The sequence below is a fragment of the Sphaeramia orbicularis genome, chromosome 13 (genome assembly GCF_902148855.1).
Source record: "Sphaeramia orbicularis chromosome 13, fSphaOr1.1, whole genome shotgun sequence".
Classification (NCBI taxonomy): domain Eukaryota; kingdom Metazoa; phylum Chordata; class Actinopteri; order Kurtiformes; family Apogonidae; genus Sphaeramia; species Sphaeramia orbicularis.
In genome coordinates this window covers 51,103,062-51,118,817 of record NC_043969.1, presented here as the reverse complement: position 1 = coordinate 51,118,817, position 15,756 = coordinate 51,103,062, and the positions used below count along the sequence as shown (strand labels likewise).

Sequence of the window (15,756 nt, the reverse complement as noted above, 5' to 3'; positions counted from 1 at the left end):
ATAGAACAGGACCAGGACCCGAACATAGAACAGAACCAGGACCGGAACATAGTACAGAACCAGGACCGGAACAAAGAACAGGACCAGGACCGGAACATAGAACAGGACCAGGACCGGAACATAGAACAGAACCAGGACCGGAACAAAGAACAGGACCAGGACCGGAACATAGAACAGGACCAGGACCCGAACATAGAACAGAACCAGGACCGGAACATAGTACAGAACCAGGACCGGAACAAAGAACAGGACCAGGACCGGAACATAGAACAGGACCAGGACCGGAACATAGAACAGAACCAGGACCGGAACAAAGAACAGAACCAGGACCGGAACAAAGAACAGGACCGGAACATAGAACAGGACCAGGACCGGAACATAGAACAGGACCAGGACCCAAACATAGAACAGAACCAGGACCGGAACACAGAACAGGACCGGAACATAGAACAGGACCAGGACCGGAACATAGAACAGAACCAGGACCCGAACATAGAACAGAACCAGGACTGGAATATAGATCAGAACCAGGACCGGAACATAGATCAGAACCAGGACCGGAACATAGAACAGAACCAGGACCGGAACATAGAACAGGACCAGGACCGGAACATAGAACAGAACCAGGACCCGAACATAGATCAGAACCAGGACCAGAACATAGAACAGAACCAGGACCCAAACATAGATCAGAACCAGGACCGGAACATAGATCAGAACCAGGACCCAAACATAGATCAGAACCAGGACCGGAACATAGAACAGAACCAGGACCCAAACATAGAACAGAACCAGGACCGGAACATAGAACAGAACCAGGACCGGAACATAGAACAGAACCAGGACCCGAACATAGATCAGAACCAGGACCGGAACATAGAGCAGAACCAGGACCCAAACATAGATCAGAACCAGGACCGGAACATGGAACAGAACCAGGACCCAAACATAGAACAGAACCAGGACCGGAACATAGAACAGAACCAGGACCGGAACATAGAACAGAACCTGACCTAGAACCCATTCACCTGGTTCTGATCCACATAGAACAGATGGACAGGGACACTGGGGACATGGCAGACCTCAGACATGTCTCTGTCAGATCCTTTTTCTGCTCCTCCACTGGATGAACACAAGCTTTGATCAGAAATAGATCGGACTTATTGGAAAAAGGCCTGTTTTCTGTATTTTCCGCCTTAAATCGGTGTCAGATCTGACCTACTTACAGACGTAAACACTGAGGCTGAGGCCGTTCCGTCACATCTGTGCGTGTTCACCGCTTCCACATGATCGACTGTGACTAATGACTGTGATGTTTGAAGAACACACAAAGCCCAGCCTGTTCGCCGGCGCTCTGTCTTGGCTCAGACCTGTCGGTTCTTTGGAGGCGTTCGCTGCCGTTCATTCCAGGACAGATTATTTCTAGGCTGCATATCATAAAGCAAAGGCGATTAGCTGCTCTTATGCAACGCTAGCGCACATTCACCGAACAACTGTGGATTCAACAGATGATAAAGACCCCCAGTGTTGAAACTGTAATACCACTGCTGGCCACTGGATGGTGCTGTAAGAAGGACTGTTGTTTTTGACCACCTGTTTTAATTTTAATTTAGTTTTTGAGCCAAACTCTCATTTCAGTCTTTATTAGTTTTAGTCACATTCGTAGTTTTTTCGTCTAGTTTTAGTCGACTAAAACCCTGAGCATTTTATTCAGATTTTTGTCTGAATAATACATAACTATTTTCATCTAGTTTTAGTCACTACTCTCGTCTAGTTTTAGTCAACTAAAACTCTGAGCATTTTAGTCGTATTTTAGTCCAAATAATACACAACTATTTTCGTGCAGTTTTAGTTGACTAAAACTCTGAGCATTTTAGTCGTATTTTAGTCCGAATAGTACACGACTATTTTCGTCTAGTTTTAGTTGATGAAAACTGATGACTTGTATTTTATTCTCTTTTTAGTCGTGCAGTTCTAACCCTAACTGTTTCTGTTTTAGTGACAGAATCACACAGATACAAACAAACACCCAGAGGTTTGTGTCTTCATGGTTGGTGTCTGATTCCAGTCTTCTGTGTCAGCGCTGTCCTTTAATTATCTGCTGTTTGTTTGGTTCTGACACTGAACTGGACTAAAGGGACTGTGGAGGATTAACTTCAGCCCTGGTGTAATCCACATTTCTGTTAGTATTTACAGTTACAGGAATGTACAGGAACTCAACTCAAAGTAAAGTAAAGTAAAGTAAACTAAACTAAACTCCAGTGTGTGTTTGTGCAGGAACATGTGACATACTGATGTGATCAGTCATGTTCAATCAGTTTCATGTTGGAAAGTGGAGGTTTCAGTGAACATGTGACGTCAGTTCAAAGGTCACAGCTGTAGGTTTACTGGAGGTCGAAGTCCATTAGAAGCAGTAAAAACAGAAGAATGATAGGACAAAGTAGGAAAGGTTCAGAGGTTAGGACTGTCTACAAGGTCTGTGTGGGTTCTGTTTGGGTTCTACAAGTCCAGTACACTGTAACAGGTGAAGTCAGGGACGTCCAACACATTTCTGTAATATATGACAAAAAAAGATAAATATTTGGTAAATGTAAATGCGGACACTTTTAAGAATATAAAGTAAAACCCTTTAATATTTGTGTATTTGTCTTAAAACCAACTATAAATGTAAAGTGTCAAGAGATTAACCTTTGTTGTCATTTAACACTATATAAATAACACTCAGTTGGTTGCTTGGTTGTTTTCCTGTGTGCTCAGAGAGGGAAACCAGGCGTTTCGTGAGGCTATGGCTAGTCTGGAGAATCACCCCCGAGTCCGAGGTCTGTCCTTTACTTCATTTCTCATCCTGCCGTTCCAAAGGATCACCAGGCTGAAGCTGCTCGTACAAGTGAGACGCCAACACTGTCCAAAAGACTCCAACACTGTCCATAATACAGACTTTAACACTGTCCATAACACACACTTTAACACTGTCCAAAAGACTCCAACACTGTCCATAATACAGACTTTAACACTGTCCATAACACACACTTTAACACTGTCCAAAAGACTCCAACACTGTCCATAATACAGACTTTAACACTGTCCATAATACACACTTTAACACTGTCCATAACACACACTTTAACACTGTCCATAACACACACTTTAACACTGTCCATAATACAGACTTTAACACTGTCCATAATACACACTTTAACACTGTCCATAACACACACTTTAACACTGTCCATATCACACACTTTAACACTGTCCATAACACACACTTTAACACTGTCCATAATACACACTTTAACACTGTCCATAACACACACTTTAACACTGTCCATATCACACACTTTAACACTGTCCATAACACACACTTTAACACTGTCCATATCACACACTTTAACACTGTCCATAATACAGACTTTAACACTGTCCATAATACACACTTTAACACTGTCCATATCACACACTTTAACACTGTCCATAATACACACTTTAACACTGTCCATAACACACACTTTAACACTGTCCATATCACACTTTAACACTGTCCATATCACACACTTTAACACTGTCCATAACACACACTTAACACTGTCCATATCACACACTTTAACACTGTCCATAACACACACTTTAACTCTGTCCATATCACACAGGGACCCTGTGGGACTGATGTGAGTTGAACATTTGTGGATTTCTTCCTGCTATAGAGACTTTTGGTTGATGTTTGACTTTGTTTCTTTTCACAGAATATTCTGAAAAAAGTCGAGGAGAATTCTGAGAGGGAATCAAACGCCATTAAAGCACATCAGCAGCTGGAGCAGGTGAGCATTGTCCAGGTCCAGGTCCAGGTCCAGGTCCAGGTCCAGGTGGAGCTCCGACGATGGGATTCACTCTGGTTTACATTCAGTAGAACCTAACAATACCAGGTTCATTCATTCCATGACCAAGCTCATTTGGCCATATACTCATTTTACAAATCAATTTTCCCAATCGAAATGAATTGAAATGTTATTAATTACTTCCAGTTTTTAAAAAAACATCCAAAAAACACTCTGAAACCACCAAGAATAACCCAAAAATACACCCAAAAATCACCCCAAAACTCAAAACTAATCCAAAAGCTATCCCCAAAAAACCTTAAAAACTACCCAAATACAACCCAAAAAAACCCCCTCAAAAATACCCCCAAAAACCCCTCAAAAACTACCCCCCAACCCCCCCAAAACTACCAACCCCCCCCAAAAAACCTCAAAAACCCCTCAAAAACTACCCAAAAACAACCCTCCAAAAGACCTCAAAAGCTACCCAAAAACAATCAAAAAAAAAAAAACCCTGGAAAAACTACCCAAAAGTTACCCCCAAAAACCCCCAAAAACCACCTGAAAACAACCCAAAAAACCCCCTGAAAAACTACCCAAAAGCAACCTCTCAAAAACTACCCAAAAACGACTCAAAAACAACCCCCTCAAAAACTACCTGAAAAACTACCCAAAAACAACCCCCTCAACCCAAGAAAAACTCAAAAATCATCCAAAAACAACCCAAAAACCTGGAGAAACTACCCAAAAACAACCCATAAAAACTACCCAAAAACTATCCAAAAAACCCTCAAAAACTACCCAAACCCAAAAATACTCACCAGGTACAAGTCCAACGGTGGACTGGTCCTGCCAGGTTCTACTGGAAACAAATAAAGGGCGAGAATCAGTCCGATCATGTGACACGTAGCGGACTGTGTTCTGTCATGTTTTTTTGTGTCTTTTTCAGATTGTGAAGGAGTGTAATGAAGGAGTTCGAAAAATGAGTCGCACTGAGGAGCTCATCAGCATCGAGAAAACACTGGAGTTTAAGTCCAAGGTAGAATTCACACTGTGGCTTTAACGCATACGTTCAGATCAGAACATGAACCCTCTGGTGTCCTGTCCATAAAAGTCCTTCGAATCACGGAAAGAACGAAATCTGCACAAAGTACTGATGTCAAAACAAATTCAGATGGTTGTTTTCACACTGTTTGTTCCCTTGTCTTACCTCCATTTGTTCCCTTGTCTTACCTCCATTTGTTCCCTTGTCTTACCTCCATTTGTTCCCTTGTCTTACCTCCGTTTGTTCCCTTGTCTTACCTCTGTTTGTTCCCTTGTCTTACCTCCGTTTGTTCCCTTATCTTACCTCCGTTAGTTCCCTTGTCTTACCTCTGTTTGTTCCCTTGTCTTACCTCCGTTTGTTCCCTTATCTTACCTCTGTTTGTTCCCTTGTCTTACCTCCGTTTGTTCCCTTATCTTACCTCAGTTTGTTCCCTTATCTTACCTCCATTTGTTCCCTTATCTTACCACCATTTGTTCCCTTGTCTTACCTCCATTTGTTCCTTTATCTTACCTCCATTTGTTCCCTTGTCTTACCTCCATTTGTTCCCTTATCTTACCTACGTTAGTTCCCTTGTCTTACCTCCATTTGTTCCCTTATCTTACCACCGTTTGTTCCCTTATCTTACCTCCGTTTGTTCCCTTATCTTACCTCCGTTTGTTCCCTTGTCTTACCTCCGTTTGTTCCCTTGTCTTACCTCCGTTTGTTCCCTTGTCTTACCTCCGTTGTTCCCTTGTCTTACCTCCGTTTGTTCCCTTGTCTTACCTCCGTTTGTTCCTTTATCTTACCTCCATTTGTTCCCTTATCTTACCTCCATTTGTTCCCTTATCTCACCTCCGTTTGTTCCCTTGTCTTACCTCCATTTGTTCCCTTGTCTTACCTCCGTTTGTTCCCTTGTCTTACCTCCGTTTGTTCCCTTGTCTTACCTCCGTTTGTTCCCTTGTCTTACCTCCGTTTGTTCCCTTGTCTTACCTCCATTTGTTCCTTTATCTTACCTCCATTTGTTCCCTTATCTCACCTCCGTTAGTTCCCTTGTCTTACCTCCATTTGTTCCCTTGTCTTACCTCCATTTGTTCCCTTATCTCACCTCCGTTTGTTCCCTTGTCTTACCTCCGTTTGTTCCCTTGTCTTACCTCCATTTGTTCCCTTGTCTTACCTCCATTTGTTCCCTTGTCTTACCTCCATTTGTTCCCTTGTCTTACCTCCGTTTGTTCCCTTGTCTTACCTCCATTTGTTCCCTTGTCTTACCTCCATTTGTTCCCTTGTCTTACCTCCATTTGTTCCCTTGTCTTACCTCCGTTTGTTCCCTTATCTTACCTCCGTTTGTTCCCTTATCTTACCTCTGTTTATTCCCTTATCTTACCTCCGTTTGTTCCCTTATCTTACCTCCATTTGTTCCCTTATCTTACCTCTGTTTATTCCCTTATCTTACCTCTGTTTATTCCCTTATCTTACCTCCGTTTGTTCCCTTATCTTACCTCCGTTAGTTCCCTTGTCTTACCTCCGTTAGTTCCCTTGTCTTACCTCCATTTGTTCCCTTATCTCACCTCCGTTAGTTCCCTTGTCTTACCTCCATTTGTTCCCTTGTCTTACCTCTGTTTGTTCCCTTATCTTACCTCTGTTTATTCCCTTATCTTACCTCCGTTTGTTCCCTTGTCTTACCTCCGTTTGTTCCCTTATCTTACCTCCGTTAGTTCCCTTATCTTACCTCCGTTTGTTCCCTTATCTTACCTCCATTTGTTCCCTTATCTTACCTCTGTTTATTCCCTTATCTTACCTCCGTTTGTTCCCTTATCTTACCTCCGTTTGTTCCCTTATCTTACCTCCGTTAGTTCCCTTATCTTACCTCCGTTTGTTCCCTTATCTTACCTCCGTTTGTTCCCTTATCTTACCTCCGTTTGTTCCCTTGTCTTACCTCCGTTTGTTCCCTTGTCTTACCTCCGTTTGTTCCCTTGTCTTACCTCCGTTTGTTCCCTTGTCTTACCTCCGTTTGTTCCCTTGTCTTACCTCCGTTTGTTCCTTTATCTTACCTCCATTTGTTCCCTTATCTTACCTCCATTTGTTCCCTTATCTCACCTCCGTTAGTTCCCTTGTCTTACCTCCATTTGTTCCCTTGTCTTACCTCCGTTTGTTCCCTTGTCTTACCTCCGTTTGTTCCCTTGTCTTACCTCCGTTTGTTCCCTTGTCTTACCTCCGTTTGTTCCCTTGTCTTACCTCCATTTGTTCCTTTATCTTACCTCCATTTGTTCCCTTATCTCACCTCCGTTAGTTCCCTTGTCTTACCTCCATTTGTTCCCTTGTCTTACCTCCATTTGTTCCCTTATCTCACCTCCGTTTGTTCCCTTGTCTTACCTCCGTTTGTTCCCTTGTCTTACCTCCATTTGTTCCCTTGTCTTACCTCCATTTGTTCCCTTGTCTTACCTCCGTTTGTTCCCTTGTCTTACCTCCATTTGTTCCCTTGTCTTACCTCCATTTGTTCCCTTGTCTTACCTCCATTTGTTCCCTTGTCTTACCTCCGTTTGTTCCCTTATCTTACCTCCGTTTGTTCCCTTATCTTACCTCTGTTTATTCCCTTATCTTACCTCCGTTTGTTCCCTTATCTTACCTCCATTTGTTCCCTTATCTTACCTCTGTTTATTCCCTTATCTTACCTCTGTTTATTCCCTTATCTTACCTCCGTTTGTTCCCTTATCTTACCTCCGTTAGTTCCCTTGTCTTACCTCCGTTAGTTCCCTTGTCTTACCTCCATTTGTTCCCTTATCTCACCTCCGTTAGTTCCCTTGTCTTACCTCCATTTGTTCCCTTGTCTTACCTCCGTTTGTTCCCTTGTCTTACCTCCATTTGTTCCCTTGTCTTACCTCCATTTGTTCCCTTGTCTTACCTCCCTTTGTTCCCTTGTCTTACCTCTGTTTGTTCCCTTATCTTACCTCTGTTTATTCCCTTATCTTACCTCCGTTTGTTCCCTTGTCTTACCTCCGTTTGTTCCCTTATCTTACCTCCGTTAGTTCCCTTATCTTACCTCCGTTTGTTCCCTTATCTTACCTCCATTTGTTCCCTTATCTTACCTCTGTTTATTCCCTTATCTTACCTCCGTTTGTTCCCTTATCTTACCTCCGTTTGTTCCCTTATCTTACCTCCGTTAGTTCCCTTATCTTACCTCCGTTTGTTCCCTTATCTTACCTCCGTTAGTTCCCTTATCTTACCTCCGTTTGTTCCCTTATCTTACCTCCGTTAGTTCCCTTGTCTTACCTCCGTTTGTTCCCTTATCTTACCTCCGTTAGTTCCCTTATCTTACCTCCGTTTGTTCCCTTATCTTACCTCCATTTGTTCCCTTATCTTACCTCTGTTTATTCCCTTATCTTACCTCCGTTTGTTCCCTTATCTTACCTCCGTTTGTTCCCTTGTCTTACCTCCGTTAGTTCCCTTATCTTACCTCCGTTTGTTCCCTTATCTTACCTCCGTTTGTTCCCTTATCTTACCTCCGTTTGTTCCCTTGTCTTACCTCCGTTTGTTCCCTTGTCTTACCTCCGTTTGTTCCCTTGTCTTACCTCCGTTTGTTCCCTTGTCTTACCTCCGTTTGTTCCCTTATCTTACCTCCGTTTGTTCCCTTATCTTCCTGCTGTAGTCGGTGCCCATCATTTCCCACTCCCGCTGGTTGTTAAAAAAGGGTGAAGTGCAGCTGATGGCTGGACCCAAAAGCACCAGGACCATGAAAAGCCGTAAGCTCTACCATCCAGTTTTCCTCTTCCTGTTTAATAACCTTCTGCTGGTCACCAAACGCAGCTCTGGGTACGTATGACCTTCTGTAAACCATCAGTAAAAACCCTTCATAATCAGGCATTTGTATCAGTGGACGGAGGACGTGTTCATTGGTTTTTCTTGTCCTCAGTGGAGACAAGTTCCAGGTCCTGGATTCTTGTACCCGGGCCATGTTAAGGACTGAGGACCTGGAGGACCAGGGTCAGCTTCTGGCCAACGTCTTCAACCTGAAGCTGCTGGAAAACCAGGAGGAGCGACCGGTCAGCTACATGCTGAAGACCAGCAGCATGTGAGTGTGTGATGGGGAATAGAGATAGAATATATAGAATATACAGGTGAATACACAAGCAGAAATATATAGAAACAGAAATATATAGGAATGGAAAACTATAGGAACTGAAAAATATATAAACAGAAAAAATATATATATACAGGGTGGGGAAGCAAAATGTACAATGAACATTTAGTTGTTTTTTCTCAGCAGACACTACGTCAGTTGTTTTGAACCCAAACATATACTGATGTCATAATCATACCTAACACTATTATCCATACCTTTTCAGAAACTTTTGCCCATATGAGTAATCAGGAAAGCAAACGACACAGAGTGTGTGATTTGCTGAATGCACTCGTCACACCAAAGGAGATTTCAGAAATAGTTGGAGTGTCCATAAAGACTGTTTATAATGGAAAGAAGAGAATGACTATGAGCAAAACTATTACCAGAAAGTCTGGAAGATACTATTAAAGAAGAATGGGAGAAGTTGTCACCCCAATATTTGAGGAACACTTGTGCAAGTTTCAGGAAGCGTGTGAAGGCAATTATTGAGAAAGAAGGAGGACACATAGAATAAAAACATTTTCTATTATGGACATTTTCTTGTGGCAAATAAATTCTCATGACTTTCAATAAACTAATTGGTCATACACTGTCTTTCAATCCCTGCCTCAAAATATTGTAAATTTTGCTTCCCCACCCTGTATATATATATATATATATATATATATATATATATATATATATATATATATATATATATATATATATATATATATATATATATATATATATATGTATATGGTAAAATTGAAAGGTCATAATTCATGTTTTACAAAAACATTCCATAGTTTGCATTTTGTCTTTTATGACACTTTCATCTTGTTCTTCTCTGACTCAGTCTTTTTATTCCTGACTTTTATGATGCTGTTTTGCAACTTTGATCACATTTTCTTTATTATTTTGTGTTTGATATTGTTTTCATCATGTGTCTTTTACATCAGTGTCTTTTTTGTGCTTTTTGTTGAACTGTTTTCATCTGATCTTTCATCACTATCTATAAATAACCGTCTGCTTTCTTCTACTTTTACTTTCAGTCCAAATGTTCACTCGTACATATATCATGATATGATGTTTGGCGGGATCATCCACCCGATAAGAAATGACAAATTATGTCAGCGTCCAAGAATGACAGTGGAATGGGGAACAAAATAATATGACACAATTAATTGATAAAATACATTAAGTATTTTATTCTGATCTTTAGAAAACGGTTTAAATAAAAGTGAATTGAACTCAAACTGTCGACTGTAGCAGACGTGGACATTCAGAGCTTCTGTTCAACCCCAGTAGGATCTGTTTGGTTTGTTCTGCTGTGTGTCCTGTTTCTGGGGGAATGTCAGCTCTGACAGTTTCTGGGTGTTTGTCTGGTTGTGGTTTGGAAAACCCTGATTTTAAGGCGTGTCAGTTAATTCAAACATTAACTTGACTAACGGGACAGAAAACATTCCAACTCAAAGTTCCTGACAGCTGCTGGTTTAGAGCCAAAAAAGGAATCATATGCTAGAACTGGTAACTGTCTTTACCAGTGTTTTAACCCTCTGGTGTCCAGGTGAACAGATTAAACACACCTTAACCCTCTGGTGTCCAGGTGAACAGATTAAACACACCTTAACCCTCTGGTGTCCAGGTGAACAGATTAAACACACCTTAACCCTCTGGTGTCCAGGTGAACAGATTAAACACACCTTAACCCTCTGGTGTCCAGGTGAACAGATTAAACACACCTTAACCCTCTGGTGTCCAGGTGAACAGATTAAACACACTTCATATAATTAAAAGTCATAAAAAACAAAAGATGCTAATGTTCCCACACATTCACCACAGCCACCTCCTGTGACCAAAAACTGTTAAATGAGCAATTTCAGGATATTAACCCTCATTTGTGTTTGATTATTTAAATTCTGATCCATCCACTAAATCCATCCCATAATAAACAGTGTTAAATTCCTACTCTAACACCCTTCCACCAAGTGAGTACAAAATACACACTGACACATTTAACATTTGACCTAGAACCAAAAATAATAATAATATGAACCAGTGTTGGTGGGAATCACTGACTGATGACAGAAGGAACTAATAAAAACAGAACTAATTTTTTTTTTTTTTTTTTTACAAATTTCTAATTTCTAGTTTTGTTTTGTTTTTTTTTTACATTCCTATGACATATTATGGGCTGTAGGTAGGGATGGGAATCGAGAAACGGTTCTTTTTGAGAACCGGATCCCAGTAGCTCCATTCCTTGGAATCGTTTGCCTGCTTAATGATTCCACCTTCGTTGTGCATGAATGATGACGTCACGTGTACGCTGCATTGTTTTGGTCAGAACGTAGCCAACATGGTGTTGAGGCAGAAACGCTCCAAACAGACCACACCAGGTCCAAACAGACCACACCAGGTCTAAACAGACCACACCAGGTCTAAACAGACCACACCAGGTCTAAACAGACCACACCAGGTCCACACAGACCACACCAGGTCCACACAGACCACACCAGGTCTAAACAGACCACACCAGGTCTAAACAGACCACACCAGGTCCACACAGACCACACCAGGTCTAAACAGACCACACCAGGTCCAAACAGACCACACCAGGTCCACACAGACCACACCAGGTCTAAACAGACCACACCAGGTCCACACAGACCACACCAGGTCCAAACAGACCACACCAGGTCCAAACAGACCACACCAGGTCTAAAGAGACCACACCAGGTCCAAACAGACCACACCAGGTCTAAACAGACCACACCAGGTCCACACAGACCACACCAGGTCCACACAGACCACACCAGGTCTACACAGACCACACCAGGTCTAAACAGACCACACCAGGTCCACACAGACCACACCACGTCTAAACAGACCACACCAGGTCCAGTTGAACTCTGTCAAAGCTTCCATTTCTTCTAAAGGTGGAATCCCTCCAATCTGCTCAAACATTTGTCCACATGTGATTCATTTGATTCGCTACTTAGTGATGCTTGTGAATCTAGCGGCAGAGTGAACCCCAGGCCGTCATCCAGGCCCAGTTCCGGTTCCGGTGCGGGCAACAAACATCATACCGCCTCAAATATAAGTTTCCGAAGGTAGGGGAAAGGAAATGAGGTGCACAACAACAGGAGATGAGCAGAGTCAAACCAGTACCACGTAGTGGAAATGCAGCAACAGAGGAATTAGTGAAGAGTCTGTAGTTTCACTTTCACTGCCCCCCCCCCCCCCCCCAAACTGGCCTGCTGTCATCTGTTCTTATTATTTGTACAAACTGTATATGTTCTATTTTCTGTGCAGATGGAAATATAAAAGACAGTTAATGCAAACACACCCGTTTGTACTCTTTCATTTCCACACCCAATGAGAATCAATAAGAGAATCGATAAGGAATTGGATCGATAAGCAAATTCGATAATGGAATCGGAATCATTAAATTCATATTGATTCCCATCCCTAGCTGTAGGTGAATAGAGGGTCCTGTCTGTGGAGACCAGAGGGTTAAACATGTTTCATCTGTGAAAATTCAGCTGGATTGGTTTGAGTGTCAGAACAGTTCAGACACAGAACAGTTCAGACACAGAACAGTTCAAACACAGAACAGTTCAGACACAGAACAGTTCAGACACAGAACAGTTCAAACACAGAACAGTTCAAACACAGAACAGTTCAGACACAGAACAGTTCAGACACAGAACAGTTCAAACACAGAACAGTTCAAACGCAGAACAGTTCAAACGCAGAACAGTTCAAACGCGGAACAGTTCAGACACAGAACAGTTCAAACGCAGAACAGTTCAGACACAGAACAGTTCAAACACAGAACAGTTCAGACACAGAACAGTTCAAACACAGAACAGTTCAAACACAGAACAGTTCAAACACAGAACAGTTCAAACACAGAACAGTTCAAACACAGAACAGTTCAGACACAGAACAGTTCAAACGCAGAACAGTTCAGACACAGAACAGTTCAAACACAGAACAGTTCAGACACAGAACAGTTCAAACACAGAACAGTTCAGACACAGAACAGTTCAGACACAGAACAGTTCAAACACAGAACAGTTCAAACGCAGAACAGTTCAAACGCAGAACAGTTCAAACGCGGAACAGTTCAGACACGGAACAGTTCAAACGCAGAACAGTTCAGACGCAGAACAGTTCAAACACAGAACAGTTCAGACACAGAACAGTTCAAACACAGAACAGTTCAAACACAGAACAGTTCAAACACAGAACAGTTCAGACACAGAACAGTTCAGACACAGAACAGTTCAGACACAGAACAGTTCAGACACAGAACAGTTCAAACACAGAACAGTTCAAACACAGAACAGTTCAAACACAGAACAGTTCAGACACAGAACAGTTCAAACACAGAACAGTTCAAACACAGAACAGTTCAAACACAGAACAGTTCAGACACAGAACAGTTCAGACACAGAACAGTTCAGACACAGAACAGTTCAGACACAGAACAGTTCAGACACAGAACAGTTCAGACACAGAACAGTTCAAACACAGAACAGTTCAAACACAGAACAGTTCAGACACAGAACAGTTCAGACACAGAACAGTTCAAACACAGAACAGTTCAGACACAGAACAGTTCAAACACAGAACAGTTCAGACACAGAACAGTTCATCAGGACCTTTAGGTTTGTGTCCAAACACCCGTCTGAGTCAAACTCACAGAAGTTCTGAGCCTCATGCATGTGCTGGTGTTATCAGACGGACGGTGGACAGACTGACCCACACCTCTGTGGTGTTTCACTCTATCCTTCTCTCATGTGAACAGGAGTGATAAGCTTCGATGGGTGTGTGCGTTGACCCCCAACCGACGCACACGCTTCATGTCCACCAGCGCCCACCAGCCAGGTGAGTGGACCTGCAAGTACTGGAGGCGTGGCCCCATGGGGACGCCGGCGTCCCCATGGGGACACTGATGCCCTCATGTGGACGCTAGGGCCCCCATGTGGACGTCACCCCCCATGTGGACGCTGGCGCCCCCATGTGGACGTCACCCCCCGCATGTGGACGCTGACGTGTGCGTGTCCTTCAGACTCTCCACAGGTCCAGTGTATTCAGTCGTATTCGTCTCAGGAACCAGATGAACTGTCCATCGAGATGGCAGACGTGTTGAACCTGCTGGAGAGAACAGATGATGGTGGGTACACACCCCAAACTGTGACCACACCCCCTACAGCTGCAAAAGACCACACCCCTTTAGGTATATAGGACCACTCCCCCTACAGGTGTATAAGACCACACCCCTTTAGGTATATAGGACCACTCCCCCTACAGGTGTATAAGACCACACCCCTTTAGGTATATAGGACCACTCCCCCTACAGGTGTATAAGACCACACCCCTTTAGGTATATAGGACCACTCCCCCTACAGGTGTATTAGACCACACCCCTTTAGGTATACTCCCCCTACAGGTGTTCAGTTTCTTGGATGAGGGACGAAACACTTTCAAAACCGTTAAACCAGTCCAGTTGAATCCAGAAGAACGATGACCCTATGAGAACTTTCACTCATATTTCATATGTCATGTCGTCAGCTCGTGCATCTACTGTTTTCCTCATTCTCCAGTAGAAAATACAACATGAGGGGGCGTTCATGTGCAGTTTTGGAGTTCGTAGCTGTTATTTCCCATAATCCCCATGGCCCCTGAAGGCAGCGTCGATGCTAACCGTGCTCTGTGTTCGCTCCTCCCGCTCCTCAGGGTGGATGATGGGGGAGAGGCTCCACGACGGTGAACGGGGCTGGTTCCCCAGTCGGGTCGTCGAGGAGATCCAGAGTAAGGAGGTCCGAGTGCAGAACCTCCGAGAGGCCTTCAGGATCCAGCAGGCCCAGGAGGGCGTCGGGGGAGGCCCTCAGACCGGATCCAGGGCCGGGGTTAAGGGCGGGACGACGCACCCCGAAGAACTTCTCCAACTCCTTTAACCAAATGGGGGGAGAGTGAGTCGGTAACCATGACGACAGGAGAACGCCCCCCCCTCAGGTTCAGATGAAACTCCTTCCAACACAGACTCTGTACAGACCATGAAGCATGTTTAAGTCCATGTCCAATGGAGGCGTTAAACCCTCAACCTCCACATTCACCAGAACTAAAGGTCACCGCAGTACCTTTGAGCAAAGCACGGATCAGACCCATTAGAACCTGACACTCACTGGTGACTTCACCTTTATTCAGTCGTTCACTTTGGTTTTTTATTTCACTTTATTTGAATAGTTGTAAAAGTGCTGAAGTATTTCTGTGTTCATTTATAAAGAATCAAACCGTTTGACTTTTAGGTTTTAGGAGGAAGGCTTTGGTTTGAAGCTGACAGAGGCTGTAGATGTCAAATATAATTTATAAAATAACTTTGAATAAATACCTTTTTATCTACAGCCTCATACTGTAGAACTATGGGACCTAGAACGTTCACCATGAACTCCTGATATAAGAGTAACACCAGATTTGATCTGTTTCCTTTGTTTGTTTTGTTTATTTTAGTTTTTCTTTTAGTGAAGGAGGTTTTGTTTTCAGTCTTTAGGCCATTTCATCCCAAACAACAATTATGAGAAGCATTTTGAGAAATGTTTCCTTTTACTCAAAAAAATCCTGTTTGACTCCATTTTTTTCTCAAAGTTTTTTTTTTCCAGAATGAAGCACAGAAATCCATGTCGTTAGCCTGAGAGCAAAACTGCCTAAGTTTTATTTTTTTCCAGCACATATCCAATTATACAAAATAATTAAGCAGTGTTAGGAGAGTAAAGTACCGCCAATATCACAATTTGGCCAAAAAATATGATTTA

General features: G+C 42.8%; 1 protein-coding gene across 1 annotated transcript in view; it reads left to right on the top strand.

Annotated features, from left to right (window-relative positions):
• LOC115432210 (ephexin-1-like) overlaps positions 1 to 15,756 on the top strand; it is a 46,396-nt gene extending 30,640 nt beyond the window's left edge. The window contains 9 exon segments of the mRNA XM_030153086.1: positions 2,758 to 2,887; positions 3,741 to 3,815; positions 4,762 to 4,851; positions 8,480 to 8,643; positions 8,744 to 8,902; positions 13,749 to 13,828; positions 14,013 to 14,117; positions 14,681 to 14,850; positions 14,852 to 15,756. Of these exon segments, the coding sequence (XP_030008946.1) occupies positions 2,758 to 2,887; positions 3,741 to 3,815; positions 4,762 to 4,851; positions 8,480 to 8,643; positions 8,744 to 8,902; positions 13,749 to 13,828; positions 14,013 to 14,117; positions 14,681 to 14,850; positions 14,852 to 14,920 (1,042 nt within the window). The 3' untranslated portion in view covers positions 14,921 to 15,756.